This window comes from Neolamprologus brichardi, chromosome 6, assembly GCF_056152115.1.
Source record: "Neolamprologus brichardi isolate AB-2024 chromosome 6, ASM5615211v1, whole genome shotgun sequence".
Lineage (NCBI taxonomy): Eukaryota > Metazoa > Chordata > Actinopteri > Cichliformes > Cichlidae > Neolamprologus > Neolamprologus brichardi.
This window is the reverse complement of record NC_142109.1, coordinates 3,429,041-3,452,013: the sequence shown is the minus strand read 5'-3', so window position 1 is coordinate 3,452,013 and position 22,973 is coordinate 3,429,041. Positions and strand designations below refer to the sequence as shown.

Here is a 22,973-nt window from a genome sequence, read left to right as displayed (position 1 = left end):
CATTAAAACAACAGTTAAATCATGACTAGAAATCTACCTTTCTTTATAGGTATTTTAACCAATACTAAACTACTGCATGTTTCCATCAATACTTAAACCACCTAAACACATAATTGTGTTTTACAAAAAAAAAGTCTCAAAATGTATTAATATCCTAAAATAAGAAAGCATTGCATGTGATGTAACAGAAAAAAAAATAAACAAAAAAGGTCAATAGGCATGTTTTGTTTGCTAAATACTTTATTAAAAACACAATTTCCTATTTACATTTATATGTTTCACAGAAGTTTTTCATTTTTTACTCCGGGATGGGGATGCGTCCTGCACCACCCAAACGATCTGGGGCGTATCGCAGCCATTTCTACACTGCTTGTGCAAAGACAAACTCTGACATAGAGTTTGCCCCTAACTGCTGCGTCAGGCCATCTAGGACAAAAATACACACACACACACACACACACACAAACAAAAAAAGTGAATTAGAGCACATGAATAAGTTCTTGTTAACTGTCTTCAGCGGGGAGAAAGTATGTAAACTCCTAGGCTGATAAACAAGAAAGTCACCAGGCGTAAATCTGCAAACTGCCAGATTAACGAGACATGAAAGTCTTGTTATTAAGAAAGACAAAGTAATATAGCAAAAAAAACCGGTAAAACTTACCAAATATGCATTTGCAGAGCACTGTATCTTTAAATGCCCTCTTTTGCTTTGTCTGGTCCTTTGTTTTTTTCCCTGCCCAGTTCAGTACCAAGGCCAGCTCATTTGTAATGGCATAATTACACGGCGGACTCGCACCTCCAGTCTGGTCCCTCCAACCAAGGCAAAGCATCTCACCTATAGACACATTTTAAGAGATGGAATTAGCGTGTCTCATGTCTTAAATGTGTATGCAAGTGCTTGTGTGTTTAATCAACAGGCCGTTGTTATGTATTTAAATCACATCTGACAGCTATTACACTTTATAGTTACAAAGTGTACATAACCTTTATATACTTACCATTGCCTTATTGGCCTCTTGTGATAGAAGAGCTGCCTCTGCATTATTTAGCTCCTCCATGTTGTGCAAGGGCAAATCCAGAGGCAGTACCCCAGCATCTACCGATTGATTGCAGCCGGTATTACGGATGGCTCTGACCTCCTCGCGGATGGCTCCGACCTCCTCACGGAGTTCGTTAACTGCTCTGGTCAGGTCTGACAGCATAGTTAACATCTTTTGTGAGGTCGCATCTGTTTAAAAAAACAATTCTAGAAAGATTAATGGCTTAAGCAGTGAGAGGCGAAAAACTAATGTATCCATAAGTGATGGTGTAACATTCTGCATTCAAGTACAAGTTGTTCTAACTGCTAAGAGCTTTTGCTAGTTTTTGCCTGTCACATATATTTGATATTTGTATATGTAGCTGCCATCACCAGTGCATGAATTATGTGTGAATGGGTGGATGACTGAATGTGTAAAGCGCTTTGGGGTCCTTAGGGACTAGTTAAAGCGCTGTACAAATATAGGCCATTTACCATTTATACCATGTAAAATCTGAAATTCAAAGACTTTCGAACTTGCCTTGTAATAGTGGCCTCACAGAGTCTCTGGAATCTACAGAAAAACAAATCACAACAAGATGACATTCAGGAGTATAAACTGGTGTTTTGAAGATAAGAGTACAATGACATTGTGATTCAGCTTTAAAACAATTTTAAAAGCATACCATCTATAGGGAAGGCCTCGACATCAGACTCAGCATGCTGGGGAAATCGCAAAGCTGTGTCGGTTGTGCTGGAGTTGTGCTGGAGTGGAGAAAGGTGCCGGCAGCTGGGTGGGGCATTATGATGCCTGCTGTCAGTGGGCTGGGGGGAAGACTGCGGAGTGGTGAGGGCTGTTTAGAAAAAGATTTAAGAATACAGACAACTTGTCAAAAAAAGTTTCCTTGTGTCACACACAGATATGTACAAAGAAACTAGACAGTATTTTATTACCTGGTATTTTCACTCGAGGGGCCTGGGGAAACCTTTTTTTTGTGGGCTGCTCATCCTCTGAGTCACTATATGTGTACAGCGGATTTGGTCTAAAGACAAAAAGTTGAAAACGGTCATAAGTAATTACAATTGTGCTTTTGGAATATTTTTTCCTAAAGTTACAGTTTGATTTATAAAAACACACACAGGAAATGGAGATGTGCAAGAAGGTACAGTATACAAGGAATTTTTGAAGTGCACAAGTGTACACGGCTTTGCATTTTTAAAAAGTTTACAAGCTTCCACTTTTTGGACTATATTATGTGGTGATATTGCAGTATGCAAGCACCACAGATATGTATAAAAGACAAGATCATAAATTCTTAGCAATCAAAGATATGTTTGTGAAATAAAAAAAAGTTTTACTTGTGCTTTCTTTTATGAGTGGTATGAGTTTCAGCTTCGGACTGAAGGTCAGACGTATAGTGTTCATTTAGATATTTCTGAAGACTGCGTTCTGCTTCGTGAAATGTGTCTGGAAGTACAAACACAATGTATGGCCAGACATAAATTGAGCGTGCAGCGTAAAGTTAGGTGAGCGTGCAGCGTAAAGTTCGGTTAGCGTGCAGCGTAATTTAGGTGGGCGTGCAACGTAAAGTTAGGTGGGCGTGCAACGTAAAGTTTGAATTGAGTGTGAATCGAAGCGGGTGCTCTGCAATCATTAAAAGTAACAAAGTCATTGAACACATTTATACAGTTACCTTTACGTTTATCAATCATATATCTCAGATTTACAATTTTTTGTAGTACTATGCTAAAAAGAAACTACAGAGCGAAAGTCTGGGTCAAGCGAAGCGACGGCAAGAACAAAGGAACCCTCGAAGCGTTAAAGCTAGCTAGCTAGCTAGCTTTGTAAGGGAATATAACGGAAAAGTTTGAAACGAAAATGTCTTCTTTGTTGATAGACTTTGTTCGCTGTGCAATTTATTTGTTGCCGGATTGTAAGATGAAAGTAGACACAATTTGGGGTTCCCATATTTTGTCCGAAACTTTACATTAACAAGTTTGTTTGTTTTTTACTGTTATTCAAATGCAACTGTGGAAATAACGAATAGAACAAAAATCATTCATTCTTACCTTATACTAATCGTGGTGCAGGACAGTGCAGTACATGAACTGATGCCTTCTCCGGTCCGCTGAGAGTAATGTCCCGCTCTACTGTACAAGACAATGGTTACCTGGAGGGATGTACCACTGTGAGAGGGGGGGCTTTGGAATAGTCCAAGTGGTAGCAGCTTAAATTTCCCGCTCAACCATAAATATATGGTTTTTCAACGTGATTGTTGTCGCCTTGTCAACTATAAATAGATCAACAATCAACGATGACAGAACAACAGTGAATCAATGTTATTTCAATGTCAGTGTCAGGTTTCATCAGTATTTCAATGTTGTTTCAACATTGGTTTTGTGTTGACATTTCAGCCCTGACGATTCTGATGGTTCAGATGGAAAATCAACATCTGTTCAATGTCTCCTTGCTATCTGGGGCTGTTTTGTGGATCAGGTTTAAAACTACTTATAAACACACACACACACAAAGTAACTCGAGAGTGCCTATTTCGGGTCACTTTTGCCGGTCCAAGCCCGGGTAAAGGAGCAGGGTTGGAATTGTGACATTACAAAAAACAATAATTGCTAAAAGAAATTTAATTTGTAGTTCTAAATAAATTCTAAATGCATTTAGGACGTTTTTTGCTCACTTTATGTCTCGTCCACGATGTTATTTCTCTCTCCAGCAGCATAGGTTACAATTACATTAGCATGACCAATTACGCAAATTAGGTGATGACGTCATTTAGCGACTTCTAGCGACTTTTAGGACAACCAATAGCGATTTTCCTTACTGAGGAGTTGGCAACACTGCTCACAAAGTACAAACTACAAATACACAAACACAAACGCAGCTCAGAGTGGCGGACACACTCGGCCTCGTTGGTCCAGCTGTGAGTCCGTTACCGTGAACTATGGAGCGGCAGGTTTGTGCTGAACTAAGCTGCACACAGCTGATGTTAGCCAGGAAACATTACAAGCTGACTTTAATGGAGAGACCGGAAATACAAACACACACAGTTTGTTGTGTGAAGAAATCAAACATGAGCTGCACAAACAGTAAAGTTCCTAAAGACTGTTAAAGGAAGAAACAAAGCAAACTTACAGTTTCTTCACACACCAACAACAAGCTCCACTCCACGAAGTTCAGGAAGTGAAAGTAAACTTTGAGCCTGATGAGGCGTTTGAGGACACTCGGGAGCATCGAAACACCATCCCAGATAGCAAGGAAACATTGAAACAACGTTGAGTCAATATCAGGCGACGTCATTGAATCAACGTTGAAGTGTGACGTTGACCTAACGTCACTCTTGCACCCTTTTTTAATGTTGAAACAACGTCAGGTTTTGATGTTGAATCAATGTTGAAACCTGACATTGAATCTGACATTGAAACAATGTCAGATTCTGATATTGAAACACTGTTGAGCTATGGTGTTGATTTTCCACCTCTTTCGCACAGTTGCTTTTTATTAAAACAACAGTTAAATCATGACTGGAAAGCTACCTTTCTTTATAGGTATTTTAACCAATACTAAACTACTGCATGTTTCCATCAATACTTAAACCACCTAAACACATAATTGTACTTATTCCTCAAATTGGACACCCTTTATAAAAACAACAACAACAAATGTCTCACAATGTATCATGTCAATATTAATATCCTAAAATAAGAAAGCATTGCATGTGATGTAACAGAGAAAAAAAATAAACAAAAAAAAGGTCAATAGGCATGTTTCGTTTGCTAAATACTTTATTAAAAGACAGTTTCCTATTTACATTTATATGTTTCACAGAAGTTTGTAATTTTTTACTCTGGGATGGGGATGCATGATGTGCGTCCTGCACCACCCATACCCATACGATCTGGGGCGTATAGGAGCCATTTCTGCACTGCTTGTGCAAAGACAAACTTGGACATAGAGTTTGCCCCTAACTGCTGCGTCAGGCCATCTAGGAAAAAAATACACACACAAACAAAAAAAAGTGAATTAGAGCACATGAATAAGCTCTTGTTAGCTGTCTTCAGTGGGGAGAAAGTATGTAAACTCCTAGGCTGATAAACATGAAAGTCACCAGGCGTAAATCTGCAAACTGCCGCATTTGATTCCCAAAGAGCTATGAGCGGGAAAAGTGATAAGTCTTAGCATGGTGTGCCGTGTATCCTTTAAAACAAAATAAACATGGGGTCCTCGGGCTGTACAACTACAACCCGAGGACTAAACAAGCCAAAGACCAAAGACTCCATCTCCAGATTAACCGGACATGAAAGTCTTGTTATTAAGAAAGACAAAGTAATATAGCAAAAAAACTGTAAAACTTACCACCATATATGAATTTGGTGAGCGCTGTATCTTTAAATGCCATTTTTTGCTTTGTCTGGTCCTTGGTTTTTTTCCCTGCCCAGTTGAGTACGGAGGCCAGCTCGTTTGTAATGGCATAAGCCATTACACGGCGGACTCACACCTCCAGTGTGGTCCCTCCAACCAAGGCAAAGCGTCTCACCTATAGACACATTTTAAGAGATAGAATTAGCATGTCTCATGTCTTAAATGTGTATGCAAGTGCTTGTGTGTTTAATCAACAGGCCGTTGTTATGTATTTAAATCACATCTGACAGCTATTACACTTTATAGTTACAAAGTGTACATAACCTTTATATACTTACCATTGCCTTATTTGCCTCTTATGATTGAAGAGCTGCCTCTGCATTGTTTAGCTCCTCAATGTTGTGCAAGGGCAAATCCAGAGGCAGTACCCCAGCATCTACCGATTCATTGCAGCAGGGATGGCGGATAGCTCTGACCTCCTCACGGAGTTCGTTAACAGCTGTCGTCAGGTCTGACAGCATAGCTAATATTTTTTGTGAGGTCGCATCTGTTTAAAAAAACAATTCCAGAAAGATTAATGGCTTAAGCAGTGAGAGGCGAAAAACTAATAAATAAATAATAAAACGCAGTTTACGCGTGGACAAAAGGTGCAAACGCAAGGTAGGTGAGCGTGCATCGTAAAGTTAGGTGAGCGTGCATTGTAAAGTTAGGTGAGCGTGCAACGTAAAGTTAGTTTGAATTGAGTGCGAATCGAAGCGGGTGCTCTCCAATCATTAAAAGTAACAAAGTCATTGAACACATTTATACAGTTACCTTTACGTTTATCAATCATATATCACAGATTTACAATTTTTTGTAGTACTATGCTAAAAAGCAACTACAGAGCGAAAGTCTGGGTCAAGCGCCGAGGCGACGGCAAGAACAAAGGAACCTTCGAACCGTTAAAGCTAGCTTTGTAAGGGAATATAACGGAAAAGTATGAAACGAAAATGTTTTCTTTGTTGACTTTGTTCGCAGTGCAATTTATTTGTTGCCGGATTGTAAGATGAAAGTTACATTTTGTCCGAAACTTTACATTAACAAGTTTGTTTGTTTTTTACTGTTATTCAAATGCAACCGTGGAAATAACGAATAGAACAAAAGTCATTCATTCTTACCTTATATTAATCGTGGTGCAGGCCAGTGCAGTGCATGAACTGATGCCTTCTCCGGTCAATTCCGCTGAGAGTAAATCTAATGTCCCGCTCTACTGTACAAGACAATGGTTACCTGAAGGGATGTACCACTGTGAGAGGGGGGGCTATGGAATAGTCCAAGTGGTAGCAGCTTTAATTTCCGCTCAACCATAAATCAATGGTTTTTCAACGTGATTGTTGTCACCTTGTCAACTATAAATAGATCAACAATCAAAGATGACAGAACAACAGTGAATCAATGTTATTTCAATGTCAGTGTCAGGTTTCATCAGTATTTCAATGTTGTTTCAACATTGGTTTTGTGTTGACATTTCAAGCATGACGGTTCTGATGGTTCAGATGGAAAATCAACATCTGTTCAATGTCTCCTTGCTATCTGGGATGTGCTGCATTCAATCTCGGAAACTCCCAAACTTCTGCTGGTTTTCCTGTTTGAAACACAAACGCGTGTCATCACTTTGTTCTTCTTCTTCCTGCAGCGTTTGAATGTTTCAGCACTAAACTGATGTTTGTTCAAAGCTCATTTCAACCTGCTGAAGTCATGAATGAAAGTGCAGACTGAGAGTGGATCACATGATGTTTAAGGTATGTCATGTGACATGTTCAGTATTGCCACACGTGTCTAGATTGTCCCTGATATCATAACTGCTCAAACACTGATGATTATATTTGAAGAATTATTACTGATGGCAGCAAAGTTTGAATGGAGCTCTCTGTCTTTGCTAATTTGTCGCCCTCTGGAGGTCAAAGCACAAACTGCATGATGTCACTGTAATCACCACAGTGACAGGAAGTGTTTTTAAATGACTGAAACACTGAAATGATGCTAACGGCTGTCGTTAGGCTCACTGATAGCAGTGCTGATGTGTTCATGTCAAACACTGGCTCAGGTCAGACTCCTTCATCCTTCTCCAGGGTGAGGCCGCCCTCAGACCCACAGGAGCTCTTACCTTTGACCTCCTGACCCTAACCATTTTTGTCGTGTTGCATCTTTAAATGCAAATCCATCCAAACTGTAGCCGAGCAAAAGAAGCTGGAAGCTGTTCTATGAATGATGTAGTCTAAGGAGATTGGAAAGAAAAGCGTCTGGACTTCTTTAAGTTGCTTGAAGACGTTTCACCTCTCATCAAAGAAGCTTCTTCAGTTCTAGGGTTAAATGGTGGAGAGTCCCAGACTTTAAGCCCTATGGGCGTGTCCCCGAAGAGGGACATGGATGCCTTAACGCCCACTCACATCCTGGGCCATTTGATCTCAGGAAAACACATGATACGGTGGGGCTCATCACAGTGGGTTCAGCCAAAACCTTGGCTGATTGCAACCCACACCCGTTCTCACACCTTGGCTCGTGTGATTAGGTAGAGGATCATCAGGGGGTCCATGTCCCTGAATTTAAACACACCTGCTGACTTCATGTGTTCTGCTCTGACAGCTGCCATGTGTCACAGCATGGATAATAAAGCCATCAAACTTCACTCAGCTCCAATAACACCATCAGTGTTTGATGTCCAGAGGATTCATGAGCTTTAACCACGATAGAAGCAGGAAGTTAAGATGAAGATGAAAGATGTTGTGACTGAAGGACAAAGCTGAAACATACAGATGTGTACAGATTCAAGATTCAAAGTGTTTATTGTCATATGTACAGAAGAAATAGCATGCACAATGCCAAGTTAGATAAGGGTTAAAAGAACAAGATAAGATTAAATAAAAAGATAAAATAAGGATAAAAAATAATTTAAAAAAATGAAATAAAAAGATAAATAACTGCAAATAAGTACAAATAAGTAATTGAAGACACGTGTGGTGTGCAGATGTCGATGTACATGGATGTACAAAGGAGTTTAATGTGCAAAATGAACTTAATGTGCAAAGTGACCTGATGTGCAAATTGCAGTTTGAGGTCGGTTAGCTGTTCAGGAGTCTGATAGCAGTGGGGAAGATGGAGTTGTTGAGTCTGGATGTTCTAGATTTCACACTTCTGAACCTTCGTCCCGAGGGCAAAAGTGTGTCTCTCCTCTGGACTCTGCGATGGTAGATGCTCTGCAGAGAGGGCAGCGGGGTCCTGATGATCTTCTCCACAGTTGTTATCACTCTCTGCAGGCGTTTGCGGTCCATATCAGTAGTGCTGCCGTACCATGCAGTGATGCAGCTGGTCAGTGTGCTCTCCACAGTGCAGCTGTAGAACCTGCTGAGGATCTTGGCCGACATCCCAAATTTCCTCAGCCTCCTCAGGAAATACAGCAGCTGCTGAGCCTTCTTGACCAGCTGTGTGGTGTTCAGTGTCCAGGTGAGGTCCTCAATGATGTGGACGCCCAGGTACTGCTGCTAACCCTCTCCACTTCACTCTCCTGGGTAAACAGCAGCTAGTGAGGCCTCTTCTTCTTCTTCCTTGTGTCCACTATCATCTCCTTTGTCTTATCAGTCTTGAGGGTGAGGTTGTTGTCGTCACACCATGACACCAGACCAGCCTCCTCTCTCCTATAAGCCACGTCATCCTCTACAGTGATGCTACTGATCACTGCAGTGTAATCCGTGAACTTTAGTATGATGTTCTCTTTGTTGGAGGTGACACAGTCATAGGTGACCAGGGTGTAGAGGATGGGACTGAGGATGCAACCCTGTGGGACGCCAGTGTTTGTGGTAATGCTGGCTGAAGTCTTGTTGGCGATCCTGACAGACTGAGGCCTGCCAGTCAAAAAGTCCTGTAGCCAGTCACAGAGGGTGGAGGGTGCAGGCCGAGTGTAGCCAGTCACAGAGGGTGGAGGGTGCAGGCCGAGTGTTGCCAGCTTGTGAGTGAGTTTGTGTGGGATCACAGTATTGAAAGCAGAGCTGTAATCAACTAAAAGTACCCTGATGTAGGAGTCTTTGTTTTCCAGGTGGGAGAGTGAGTAGTGAAGGGCAGCAGCGATGGTGTCTGATGTAGACCTGTTGGACCAGTAGGCACACTGCAGGGATCCAGAGTGTCTGTGATGTTGCTCTGGATGTAGGTGGCAGATTTCTTTTCTCATGTATTAATCACATATTTAATCACATCACATTAGTTATAGTAATATCACTTAACATAGTGAGGTCATTGTAATTGGAGACGTTAAACAGATAGTGAGACTCCTTCTGCTTATCAGGGATGTAAATCCTTAGGTTATGGCCAAGCAGAAAACAAGGTCATAATTCTCTCTGTGAGGGAGGAGGTATAGCCCCCCTGAGAGGGGCCAACATGTGAGAGTCTGTGAATGTTCTTTGTCTGTGTGTCTGTATATAAGATGTAAGGACAGTGGCCACAGAGATGGTCCTGGTGTTTCACTGGGATGCTCTCTCCACATTGCAATGTGTTTTTTAAACCCACTTCAAATCAAGCTCACTGGGTGTGTTGCAGACTATATAGTTAGTGTAGTTGTTGTTTTGTGTGTCAGTTCTACCACTAAGAGTCACAGTTGCCACAAAAAAGCCACCAACAGCAGGTTGAAGTGTAAACGCTGTGGGAAAACAGGAGGAGTGATACACCTCCTGTTTTCCCACAAAACAGCACAACCAAGGACTCAGAAGCACAATATAAAATAGATGCCAAACTGTGTTTCATTGTTCTTGTATGAGTGACAGTAAAGATCTGTTCTATTCTATTAACGTATAATAATGTACATTATGCCAAAAAATTCATTTTATACATTTTACTAAGTTTTTCACTACATTTGAGTCAGACATGATGTCAATAGACCAGGTCATACAGTAATTATTGTTATAGAAAGTTATTATATAGCATTGTCAACATTGCTCTTCTTCTGAGGATTATTGTTAAGTTAGCTTAAATGCAATCAATACATTTCATTAGTCGATCGTTCTTGTTTTGCATTTTAAAGTTCAAATTGTGTTCAAATTGCTTCCTCTTATATTGATGTTTGTGATGCTGCTGACATCTCTTTGTCTTTCTCTAGACCCAAGCATCCTCTTCAAAGAATACCTGGTTAGTAATGTTTACTGTTTAGATGTGAACGCTTTTCAACCCTCTTATATATGTTGGCTCTGTCTTAGAAGCCTTCCCTTTGTTTTTCACGTAGCCTGGAGATTTAACTCTCCAATCCTCCCTCCCTCGTCCTCCCTGATAAGGGAAGGAGTCTCACCATCTGTTTAACACAGGGGTCTCAAACTCAAATGAGCCGCGGGCCACTTCTGGCTCCGTCATCTCATTGGAGGGCCACTTTAGTGTCCAAGTAGTACAAAAAAAACAAAAATGAAAACACCCACTAATGTTTCCTAAAATGTAGTGTTTTGTTTGTTTTATTCCAAATATTGTGTAACAAGACAAAATTGCAAACATGAATGCAATTTTTTTCTCACTCTTAACTATCTGAAGCCTTTCAGTTTCATTTGTCATACGCAAGTTAGCACAGGGTCAACATTGCAATGAAATGTATTTGACGAGCAGAAGACGGTCACTCAGCAGTGTAGTACAGTAGTTTCATTGAACTACCAAATAAACAGCTCTTTCTGGCCAGACACGTGGCAGCAGTTTTGCTACAATTTTGTTTGTATTTAACAAAATAAAAATGCAGGCATAAGCGTGCACATTAGCTTTCGACTGCAAGTCAAAATTGTTTTCTTTCCAAATAAATCTCTCACTGAACCAACACAGCCCTCAACATGTTTGCACTTTCTTGTTACCTTGGCCAGGTCCGCGGCTCCGAACCGTGGTAAGGAGACCTATGGCTAATACTTTGGGTTCCATGTCGGGCTCGTAGCCGGGAACTAGCTTTACTGTCTGGGTCAACTTTGCTAGTGAGAGACAGAGAGAGGCGTTGAAAGGCTGCTCCAGCAGAACTTTATTGTTTCGGAGGAAAACACGAACACGGTGTACAGTCGAGTCTTAATAGCTTACTTACAACGGGGCTCGTCAGGCACTCTTTTTGGCTGCTGTGGTTATTTTTATATTTACATGCTTCCAGCTCCCGTTTCTGTTTGGTAGCACCTCGTACTTTTCTCCTTTTTCTCCCTCCCTCACGCTCATACACACACAGCAGGAGGGGCGGTCCCACACGTTCTCCCTGCAGCAAGGACTACACCGCCCATGAGGCTACAGTCTTAAAGGGCCATGCCTGTAACACTCTGCCGTCGTATTAAATCATTTTTCGTATAATAGTTTTTAAAAAATATTTCTTCACATCAATATGCGGGCTGCAAGTAGAGGTGACGTGGGCCGCAAATGGCCCGCGGGGCGCGAGTTTGAGACCCCTGGTGTAACTTCTCCCATGAACTTACAATGCCCGACTGTGTGTGTGTAGAACAAAGATGTGAAGGAGCACAAGACTCACATGTGATGCTGTCCTACATGCATATAACTAAGTGACAAAGTGATCATGAAAGAAAGAAATGTCCCATCACAGATGTTTTGCCTGACAGCTGTGTTCAGCTCACAGAATAAAGAGTTTGAGTCCCTCACTGACTCAAACTCCTTCAGTGACACGTCCAGCCTTGCAGATTAGTTTGCTGATCCTGATGCATCTCTGGAGCTGATGCTGTCCCCCAGCAGACAACAAAACATAGATGCACTCACTAGTCCACTTTACCCTCTAATCACATCTCTGACATCTGCAGGTTGCTCCAGTAGAGACTCTTGTGCAATGCCATGTGTTTTTGTTTATGTTTGTCTATAGGTACACATTAGATATTACCCTAGACGCACACACACAAGTGAACACAGCATCACAGATGGTTTACATCTCCACCTGCTTCCCTCTTTCTTCACACAACTGTGAGGATGGTGAAGAAGTTTCAGGACAAGGTGGTCAACAAGCACAGCATAAGGCAGGGCCACTGAAACTCTCTCGTGCAGGCAGATGTTTAATAAGACTCAGCTTTAGGGTTCTTTTTTTCACCTGGCAGCAAAGTAGCAGCTTCACTAATGTGAACAGTCACAATGTTAAACGTTTCTATATTTTTTCTATATTCTTTATAGTTTTACGTCATCTGTTTAGGCTGCAGAATAAAGTCCAGGATGTGTAGAACAGGTCGAGCACTCCCTTTACTGTGTCCACTTTCATCAGCCCCTGTGAAGTGACACAGAGTGCATGTGTGTCTGTTAGCTGTTGTTTATTGTGAAGGACGACAGATGGAACAAATTAACACACACTTTTATAGAAATCTTTGGCACTTTCTGTGCTCGTGTGTATTTGTGTGCATCTGTGTGTGTCCTCGCTCAGATGTCTTTTGTTCTAACTCGAGGTTTCACCCTACCAAAACTGTGAAGTCTGTCAATCCCCCAGCATGGAGGCAAAAATGAGGCCGTAGAAAACGCTAACAATAGGGCTAAAGCCCTCTTTAAAAACTGCGCTACAGTGTTTCTCAATCACAAGCAAATGAGAAATAAACTAACCCTTCAAATGATCAATGTGATAATAGTTTATCTTTATAGCTCTTTTGGTCAAATTTCCAGTGATCTGACTACACATCTATACAGAGGCTATAGTACTGATCATATTCAAACATATAGGTGTTCTTGAGCAGCGAGTGCCTCGATACATTATATATTAATGCTGATCTTTCTTTCCTTTTTGTTCTTTGGCACAAGCTTCAGTCTTTTCTCCCAGGGCTCCTTCACACTTATAAATACATGTACAGCCTACATTCATTAAAAAAAACAGACTGAATTTGTCTGGAGAACTTTGGCTTCAGCCAAGTTACCAAATTTCCCAGAGGAACCCACCCGAGGGATTAATAAAGTTTTATCTTATCTTATCTTATCTCTTAAGTTAGATAAACACACTGTATCTCTTTCAAAACAGCAGTGTAGTAACTTGTTCATTGTTATACTTCTATAGTTTTCCCATTTTGTGAGCTGTGGATTTGGAAAATGTCTCAATGACATATCCACATGAAAACGGCGTTACCTTCTTTCATTTGCACGTCAAATGAACGAGCTATTTGGACTTTAGTGTCACAGCTGATGCTTCAATACTTGAACTCAAGAGTTTAGCTTCCACTCGGAGGTACAAGTACACAGAGCAAAGATAAACGTGTACACAAGGTGGAAAGGGCAAACCACAAGTGCATAGCTCCAACCAGAGATGGGCAGTAATCCGATTACTTTTTTCAAGTAACGAGTAAAGTAAGGCATTACTATTGCAAAAAAGGTAATTAGATAACAATGGATAATATATCAAGTGCGGCAGAGAGTATGAGCGGCAAGCGTTTAAAGCGTGGCAGTACTGACCTTACTTTGAGTTTAATTCTGTAAAAAGTGAAAAAATCGTTAGTGTCTTTTTACAGCAAAAAACCCTAAACTTCCAAGCAAGCACCGAGTAGCTACCACGGGAATGTGAAATTCACAGAGAAACTGACGGATCCTTCCACTGGCATGACGGCTCACCTGCACCAGGGAAAACCTCCGCCTGGCCCACTCCCGCTAAAGTTTTATTAGAAACAAAAAGAGACTTTTCCATTTGATTACATTTTATATGGATTATGCAGAAAAAATAGAATTGGGCTGAAAGATCTATCACTTTATTACCTATTCAGGGTCTAAATCATGTTTTTAAAAAGTAACTAAGTAACTAATTACTTTTAAAAATAAGTAATCAGTAAAGTAATGGGATTACTTTTGGGGGAAGTAATCAGTACTTAGTTACTGATGACTTTTTTCAAGTAACTTGACCAACCCTTGGTGCACAGTTTCCTAAACAGGTTATCTTGTGCCCGTGTCCTGTGGAAGTGCAACTATTAGGATTAGAAAACACACGCACGCATAGCTGCACACCACACACATATCATATATAGCAGCTTAGATGAAGGTGGTCTCTGGTGAAACTCTGACTGACATGGTGGCTCTGGGGTAAGCTTGCTAATCCTCTGCTAGCTCAGGGCTGCAGTGGGAGGCCTTTGACCTGCACCAGAAGGAGGTGCTAACACAAACACACTGAAGCAAACTTTTGTGCTTCCAAATTGACAATCACACATCTTCAGTGTTGTCGTGACTTGCTGTGGCCTCACCCCCACACCCTTAAAGTGTAAATGATTAATTTTTATGGTTCACGATAACATTTGTTTGTGTAGAGCTACACGTTCACAAGGGAGGGGTGGTGCAGGGGATTCAGGGGCGGTGAGGAGCAGACAGCTGCACAAGGATCAGTTGTGACAAGAAAACATTGTGAGCCAGAGAACAATGTCAGCCTGAAAAGGCGACGTGTAAAGAACGGCACTGTGAAATATTGAAAAGCCTTTTCCACATCTTACTGGGCCAGTAAACACCTCCATGTGCTACAAAGACTTTGGCTGTTCTAAAACATGCTATTGTTTTAGAACCTGTACAGTGCATCTCGCCTGCCTCTAGCAGCAGATTCATTGTGGTGTCTCTGTCTTGCTGGGTGAATTAAAGTAACACATGTAACAAGCTCTAAAAGATACTATATTGGTAAATTTGATTTTAATTTGTTGGTTTATTTTTTACCAAGATCTTCCTGAAAACTGAGACCTGCTGACAGTGTGAAAAAAAAACATTCCCTCCAAAATAAGAGACTATCAGATTAAACCAGGTGGGGGTATCAGACAGCTCCGTCATGAATCCACCTCATCAACATTGATTTCTCTGATGTCCTCTGATTCTCACATAAGAGGTCAAGACTTGAGTACCTTGTTGAGTATTTGTTGGTGACCAATCAGAGAAGGCACAAAGATGACATCAGAAGTTGATAAGGAGACACACTCACGTTCATGTTTGAAACAGTGTAACCTTACAGTTTAAAAACTGGATAAGAGAGGCGGAGAACTCAACCTGGGTGTCTATTGTCTTATTTAGCGTGGGGGATGATTGGATGATGGGGTGGGTGTAGTTTCCTCTGGGGTGGGGTCGGGTGGGCTGCCCCGGACTCTGTGGGTCTTGGCTGTGCTGCTGCCGTTGGCCCTGGTCCGGATGGGCCTGGACCCCCTGGCCTCGGTGGATTCCAGGGAACGGGGGTTCTTACTGGGGTCAGTGGGGGAACTGGCCCCAGGGAGAAGCTACTTGGACCTGGGGGGTATAGAGTATGTTTGGGGAGTATGTTTAGACTCAAACCAAAAGGGGCTCATAGGAGATCCCTGATGTAATCCTACCTCCACCTTGAACCCACCTGTCACGCCTGCTGCACACCTCACTGTCTCTGTCCTCATAGATGTCCTGCACCACCCTCATATATTTCTCTACCACTCATGGCTTCCTCGTGCAGTACCACAGTTCCTCTCTCAGCAGCAAATCATCTGTTTTCTCTGAATCACAAAGTCACTGTGCACCTTCTTATGACCTTCTCTTAACTTCTGCATCAACACTTTTAAAGCAAACATCACATCTGTAGAGCTCTTTCTCAGCATGAAGCCACACTGCTGCTCACTGATCCTCACCTCCCTTCTTAACCTAGCTTCAACAACTCTTTCAGACATAAAGACATAAAGACATAAAGACCTGGATGGCCGCTAACTTTCTGCTTCTTAATTCAGATAAAACTGAGGTCATTGTACTCGGCCCTGAAAATCTTAGAAATATGGTATCTAACCAGATTCTTACTCTGGATGGCATTACCTTGGCATCCAGTAACACTGTGAGGAACCTTGGAGTCATTTTTGACCAGGATATGTCCTTCAACGCACATATTAAACAAATATGTAAGACTGCGTTCTTCCATTTGTGCAACATCTCTAAAGTTAAAAATATCCTGTCTCAGAGTGACGCTGAAAAACTAGTTCATGCATTTATTACTTCCAGGCTGGACGACTGTAATTCATTATTATCAGGATGTCCAAAAAACTCACTGAAAAGCCTTCAGTTAATCCAAAATGCTGCAGCAAGAGTCCTGACAGGGACTAGAAAGAGAGAGCATATTTCTCCTGTTTTGGCTTCCCTTCATTGGCTTCCTGTTAAATCCAGAATTGAATTCAAAATCCTGCTCCTCACATACAAGGTCTTAAATAATCAGGCCCCATCTTATCTTAATGACCTTGTAGTACCATATCACCCTATTAGAGCACTTCGCTCCCGCTCTGCAGGCCTACTTGTTGTTCCTAGAGTATTTAAAAGTAGAATGGGAGGGAGAGCCTTCAGTTTTCAGGCCCCTCTTCTGTGGAACCAGCTTCCAGTTTGGATTCGGGAGACAGACACTATCTCTACTTTTAAGATTAGGCTTAAAACTTTCCTTTTTGCTAAAGCATATAGTTAGGACTGGACCAGGTGACCCTGAATCCTCCCTTAGTTATGCTGCAATAGATGTAGGCTGCCGGGGGATTCCCATGATGCATTGAGTTTTTCCTTTCCAGTCACCTTTCTCACTCACTATGTGTCTTTATCCTGTCTTCCTTCTCTCACCCCAACCAATCACAGCAGATGGCCCCGCCCCTCCCTGAGCCTGGTTCTGCTGGAGGTTTCTTCCTGTTAAAAGGGAGTTTTTCCTTCCCACTGTCACCAAAGTGCTTGCTCATAGGGGGTCATATGATTGTTGGGCTTTTCTCTGTATCTTCTGTACAATATAACGCGCCTTGAGGCGACTGCTGTAGTGATTTATATAAATAAAACTGAATTGAATTAAGAAGCTCAGAAAGAAAAGTTTCTGGACTTTTTTAAGTTTCTTGAAGACATTTCATCCGAGAAGCTTCTTCAGTTTTACACTGTGTGCACAATTATTATGCCAGAACTATTTTTGAGGATTAATGTCATTATGGACCAAGGACAGTACTCCTGGTCTCCTGCAGAACAACTCTAGCTGTAATAACTGAATGAAGACCCTCTGCTGGTTTAAAGAAGGAGGCTCGAGGCAGAGGTGAGGTGCAGACCAACCAGCTTTTATTGAACAACATTAACAGAAAGATCAGAAAAATAAAACTATCCAGCGCAGTGATGCTGACTGAAGCCACAGGATTAAACTAAACAAACAGCTCATCTGATCATCTTTAACAACATCTAATAAATACTCTACAAATAATCACAACTATTTAATACTATATTTCCTACTCGGCCTACAGTCTACAATAAACCCTGTTCAGATATTTGTTACTGATGGAAATGTTAAAAGGCTCCCAGGAACCAAAGTACAAAAAAACAGAGGCAACAATCATAAATGCAAAGGAATCCTTAACAGCTAGGGGTGCAACGATACACAAAATTCACGGTTCGGTTCGATACTTTGGTGTCACGGTTCGATATTTTTTTGATACAAAAAAAAGTTCATGCCTTTTTAATTTGTCATTTATTAAAATTATAAATATATATTTTAAGTCAAAAGTTTTTAAATTTAATGTTGCTGAAACAACAAAATAATAAAAAAATAAATCTATCTGATCGAGAAATCACTCATCTTTGGAAAAAGAGAGTTTATTACAGAGAAATGGCTCTTTCCAAAATAAAAGCTATACTATACGCTTCTTCTGGGCTACATTCTCAGCAGCATATTAAACATATCAGGTCCCCATAAGGAGAATCATGTGCTAACGGCTGTCTAAATGACTCGGGTAAAGTTTGTAGCATGCGTGCTTGTTGTTTTTGTCTGCTTCCACTTGTCTTTGCACTAGGATGATGTTGGTGTAAATGTGCAGTCATATTCGTTGTGTTCCCACTAGTGCTGTCAGCGTAAATCTCATTGAAATGATGTTAACACCACAACACAGCAAATCTCCGTTAACGAGTTACCGCGGATTGCCCCGTGCGTGAGGCTGGACTGCGTCAACACGTTAACAAGCTACCTGCGCTAATGCAGTAGTTCCCACCAATTGAGCATTGCTGGCACATCCGACATACTGTTTTACTTTTGTCCATGACGTGCTTACCATCAGGGTCATGCTTCACATGAAAACCAAAATAGTTCCAAAGGCCAGATCTGAATGAGGGTGGGGGAGGTTCAATTTGCCATGTTGCAACGAGCTTAGCTTCTGTCTTGCTAGTTTGCGCTGCGCTCAGTGGATCTGCACTCAACAGTGCAGCCTAGGCGGAGTAGTCGAACGCAGATCCACTGAGCGCTCAACACAGACAGCATCGTCAGAAGAAAAGTTGATAAAATAAATAAAAAATGTTGTATTGTTCGATACATATGCGTACCGAACCGAAAGCACTGTATCGAACGGTTCAATATCGATACGAGTATCGTTGCACCCCTAATAAAATTTTTTTTAAAAAATAAATAAATATATATATATATGTATATATATATATATATATATATATATATATATATATATATATATATATATATATGTAGTAGGTTGTGTTGCACCCCTACATAAACTGGTTCTAAGATATTTTCTAGCAGCTGAACTTCTGCATCTCAGCATCTTCTATGAAGCTCTGCAGAGGAGCTTGATTGCACGTACAGTAAAAAGTGGATTCAATAACAGCAGCGAGCGCTGAGTTATATAACGGTGCTGCGAGCAGCAGTGCAAAGGCTCACACAGAGACAGCAGCTACACTGTGTGTGGATGTGATCCACAGTCACAGCTGTGGGTTTCAGTCAGTGTGTAGCTAACTTCATGGTCACATTTCAAAGCTTATTGGAGCCAGAAGATGTTCAAGTAAAAGAATTATTGCTGTACTCGTCTACCAGGATAACAGGTGGTTCATAAAGTTGTGTAATACTTCAGCTTTACATCATGGAGTAGTAGTTGTGTCCCTTTATGTTTATTAGTGTGTTCACACGTCTACTTTAACTTCACTCTCTGTAATGAAATGATTCAAATCACTGATAAAACTAATAAAACACAAACTTCATCCTTGTTTTGTCAAATCTTCATTAAAATGTGATTAAAAAATGAACAACTTCACTTCTTTGATTAATACTGTAGCTGTTACTGCTGTTGTTACTGCCATACATCCAGGTAGTTGTAGGTACCCACCCTGTTACATACATGCTGATTCTGAGTCTCAGTGAAGGAGGAAAGGATGGATGAAGGCAGCCTAGTGTTGGTCATGTGTGTCCAGGAGTCATCCAGGGCCTGGATCCATCTGTAACAGGAAGACAAAGTCCAGCCTGTAATCACTGGCATCCTATCAGGCACAGCATTTCCATCAAGCATCCTGACGACGCTAACAACCCGTCAAACGTCTCCTCTTGTCCACAGAAGTCACACTTCCCTGTGTCATGTTTACCCACCCATCCTTTTAAGTGTGCTATTCAAGCCTATGTGACCAAATCTGACTCTCCAGATTATATCCTCGTCTCTCCTGCAGCTTCATCTACACGGCCCAACTGTTTTCTGTATAATAATATCTGCCTTTCCCGTCTCTGTCCCATTGTGCCTGCCACTCGTCCTTCATCTTTACCTTGATTAAACTCTTCACCTCACTTTTACTGTATTTTATAGTCAAACCTACACGACTTCTTCTTGCTGCAGCTTTTGCAAACTTATCGTCCTGTTCATTGCATCAACACCGATATTCACAGGAAGCCATAAGAAATCCACTTCTATCCCTCTGTATTTAATTCTATACAATAAATGAAGTATATCAAAAACAATATCTTGCCTAGAGTCTGAAGACATATCACCTATACTCACTAGCGCGCTGCTAGAATCCCAGCAAACCAAATACCTCCCTGTTGGTGCGTCCTCCACCCAGTTCAAAGCGCTACCAGCTCCCACTATAAACTGCCACATCATCTGTAATTCTTTTACTCATCACCAAACTTATTTCTGGGAGAACAAATGCAACAGCCGTTCTTTTATCTGACAGTGTTGATGCATCAGTAAATATCCTCACATGACCTGAGGACTTTCCCACTATATGAACCTGCTTTTAGTCGCCCCTCCTCCCTCGCCACAAGCTTCCTTTACAACGTAACTTATAAAAAAACAACTTTATTGACAATTAGCAATAACAATTACATACAGTCTAGAAGAAGAAGGACATTTACAAGGAGCAGACGTTTATGGTTTTAATAGCTTTTATATTTTGGGAAAGTTTTAAAAATATTGTTTGGTTTTATTCATAAAGCGTTGAAAGGACGGCTTTGCATTAGAAAAGTAAGATCAGTAAATGAATACATTCAAATTCTTTTGCCTTGTTTGCAAAAGAAGCCAAACAATATTTTTGTTACAAAGAGAGAATTCAGAATAGATCAAAGATCACAAACATCAGGCACTGATGGAAACAGCCAAACACAGAAACAGATGCACCAACAGGTGAAGGAGGCATGTTGTATGACTTTGAGTGCTCAGGTAGAAACGCATGAAAAACCAGTGCGTCTAATATTTGGAAACTAATCTGTGTTTGAGCGTCCTGGATGAAACACAGATCATGTTGGAGAGCGAGGACGTCATCTTTCCTCCCAAGTGTGTAACTACAGGACGTGTGCAGAAGGTTTAATTGTCCTCCTGACAGTTATTGATGAACGAGTCCTTCAGGAGGGTCCAAGATCACTGTGGGTTTGTGGGTTTTACCAGCTGCTGCTAAACTGAGAGGTGTTGCTGCTTTATGTGTGAAGATGTTTGCATGGTTTTAACAGTGCAGACGGCTTCTTTCCTCATGTGCACCCATTTCATATGTTTTATTGTGATGTTTAGTAACATCTGCTTTCCTCCTTCAGGGAGACGATAAAGTGAGCTCAACCTTAAACATGTGGAGAGAACGTTTGACCAACAGTCCTGGGACGACTACAGAACAATGGTTTGTTTTTAAATGATAAAACCTTCATAAAGTTTTATAATGGAAATAAATGCTGAGCCTGTTTTATGATGTTTGCCCTGCAGCATCAGGCAGGATTAATACTGTAACAAACCGTGTGTCACAGTTATAATGACTTTAAATCAAGACTTGGATTGGATGGAGATTGGATTTGTGCTGTATATCAGTCTACTCTTCATTCTATCAGAAACAGTTTTCACAGCTCGTACATTTGCTTTTTACACATATATGTAAGCATTGAGCCAAATTTGGTAATGCCAACATATTAAAAGAACAACATTTGTCTCTTATATATAATACATCTGTATATACACTGTCAAAGATACTTGAGTGTCTTTGAGTGAAGATTTAAGGTGATAGGACATATAAATAGCTGCAACTTGAATCTTTACTGAAGCTCAGTATTTGACACAGAGTTCAGTCACATGTGCTGTACCAGTGTACCTGCACATGTGATGTGACAATAGAAGTGATTTGATTTGAGAGTTCAAACTCACTGCTGTAATAACTAATAATGATTAATATAATAACTAAAATATTGGCCATTCAATTCAATTCAATTCAATTTTATTTATATAGCGCCAAATCACAACAAAAGTCGCCTCAAGGCGCTTCATAGATACAGAGAAAAACCCAACAATCATATGACCCCCTATGAGCAAGCACTTTGGCGACAGTGGGAAGGAAAAACTCCCTTTTAACAGGAAGAAACCTCCGGCAGAACCAGGCTCAGGGAGGGGCGGCCATCTGCTGCGACCGGTTGGGGTGAGAGAAGGAAGACAGGATGAAAGACATGCTGTGGAAGAGAGACAGAGATTAATAACAGATACGATTCAATACAGAGAGGTCTGTTAACACATAGTGAGTGAGAAAGGTGACTGGAAAGGAAAAACTCAATGCATCATGGGAATCCCCCGGCAGCCTACATCTATTGCAGCATAACTAAGGGAGGATTCAGGGTCACCTGGTCCAGTCCTAACTATATGCCTTAGCAAAAAGGAAAGTTTTAAGCCTAATCTTAAAAGTAGAGATAGTGTCTGTCTCCCGAATCCAAACTGGAAGCTGGTTCCACAGAAGAGGGGCCTGAAAACTGAAGGCTCTCCCTCCCATTCTACTTTTAAATACTCTAGGAACAACAAGTAGGCCTGCAGAGCGGGAGCGAAGTGCTCTAATAGGGTGATATGGTACTACAAGGTCATTAAGATAAGATGGGGCCTGATTATTTAAGACCTTGTATGTGAGGAGCAGGATTTTGAATTCAATTCTGGATTTAACAGGAAGCCAATGAAGGGAAGCCAAAACAGGAGAAATATGCTCTCTCTTTCTAGTCCCTGTCAGTACTCTTGCTGCAGCATTTTGGATTAACTGAAGGCTTTTCAGTGAGTTTTTTGGACATCCTGATAATAATGAATTGCAGTAGTCCAGCCTGGAAGTAATAAATGCATGAACTAGTTTTTCAGCGTCACTCTGAGACAGGATATTTCTAATTTTAGAGATGTTGCGCAAATGGAAGAACGCAGTCTTACATATTTGTTTAATATGTGCGTTGAAGGACATATCCTGGTCAAAAATGACTCCAAGGTTCCTCACAGTGTTACTGGAGGCCAAGGTAATGCCATCCAGAGTAAGAATCTGGTTAGATACCATATTTCTAAGCTTTTCAGCGCCGAGTACAATGACCTCAGTTTTATCTGAGTTAAGAAGCAGAAAGTTAGTGGCCATCCAAGTCTTTATGTCTTTAAGACATTCCTGCAGTTTAACTAATTG

The 22,973-nt window shown here is 41.1% G+C and overlaps 2 protein-coding genes across 3 annotated transcripts in view; one reads left to right on the top strand and one right to left on the bottom strand.

The window, feature by feature from the left end:
* The window catches only part of LOC148102407 (uncharacterized), a 179,692-nt gene that overhangs the window by 148,636 nt on the left and 8,083 nt on the right, over positions 1-22,973 (top strand). The window lies entirely within an intron of this gene.
* Positions 785-8,797, bottom strand: LOC148102408 (uncharacterized; the record flags this gene model as incomplete). Its single annotated transcript, XM_087842367.1, has 5 exons — positions 8,566-8,797; positions 2,378-2,486; positions 1,973-2,061; positions 999-1,192; positions 785-835 (listed from the first exon to the last, which is right to left on the bottom strand). Coding segments are annotated over exons 1-5 (675 nt in total), but the record flags the coding sequence as incomplete, so codon positions are not given.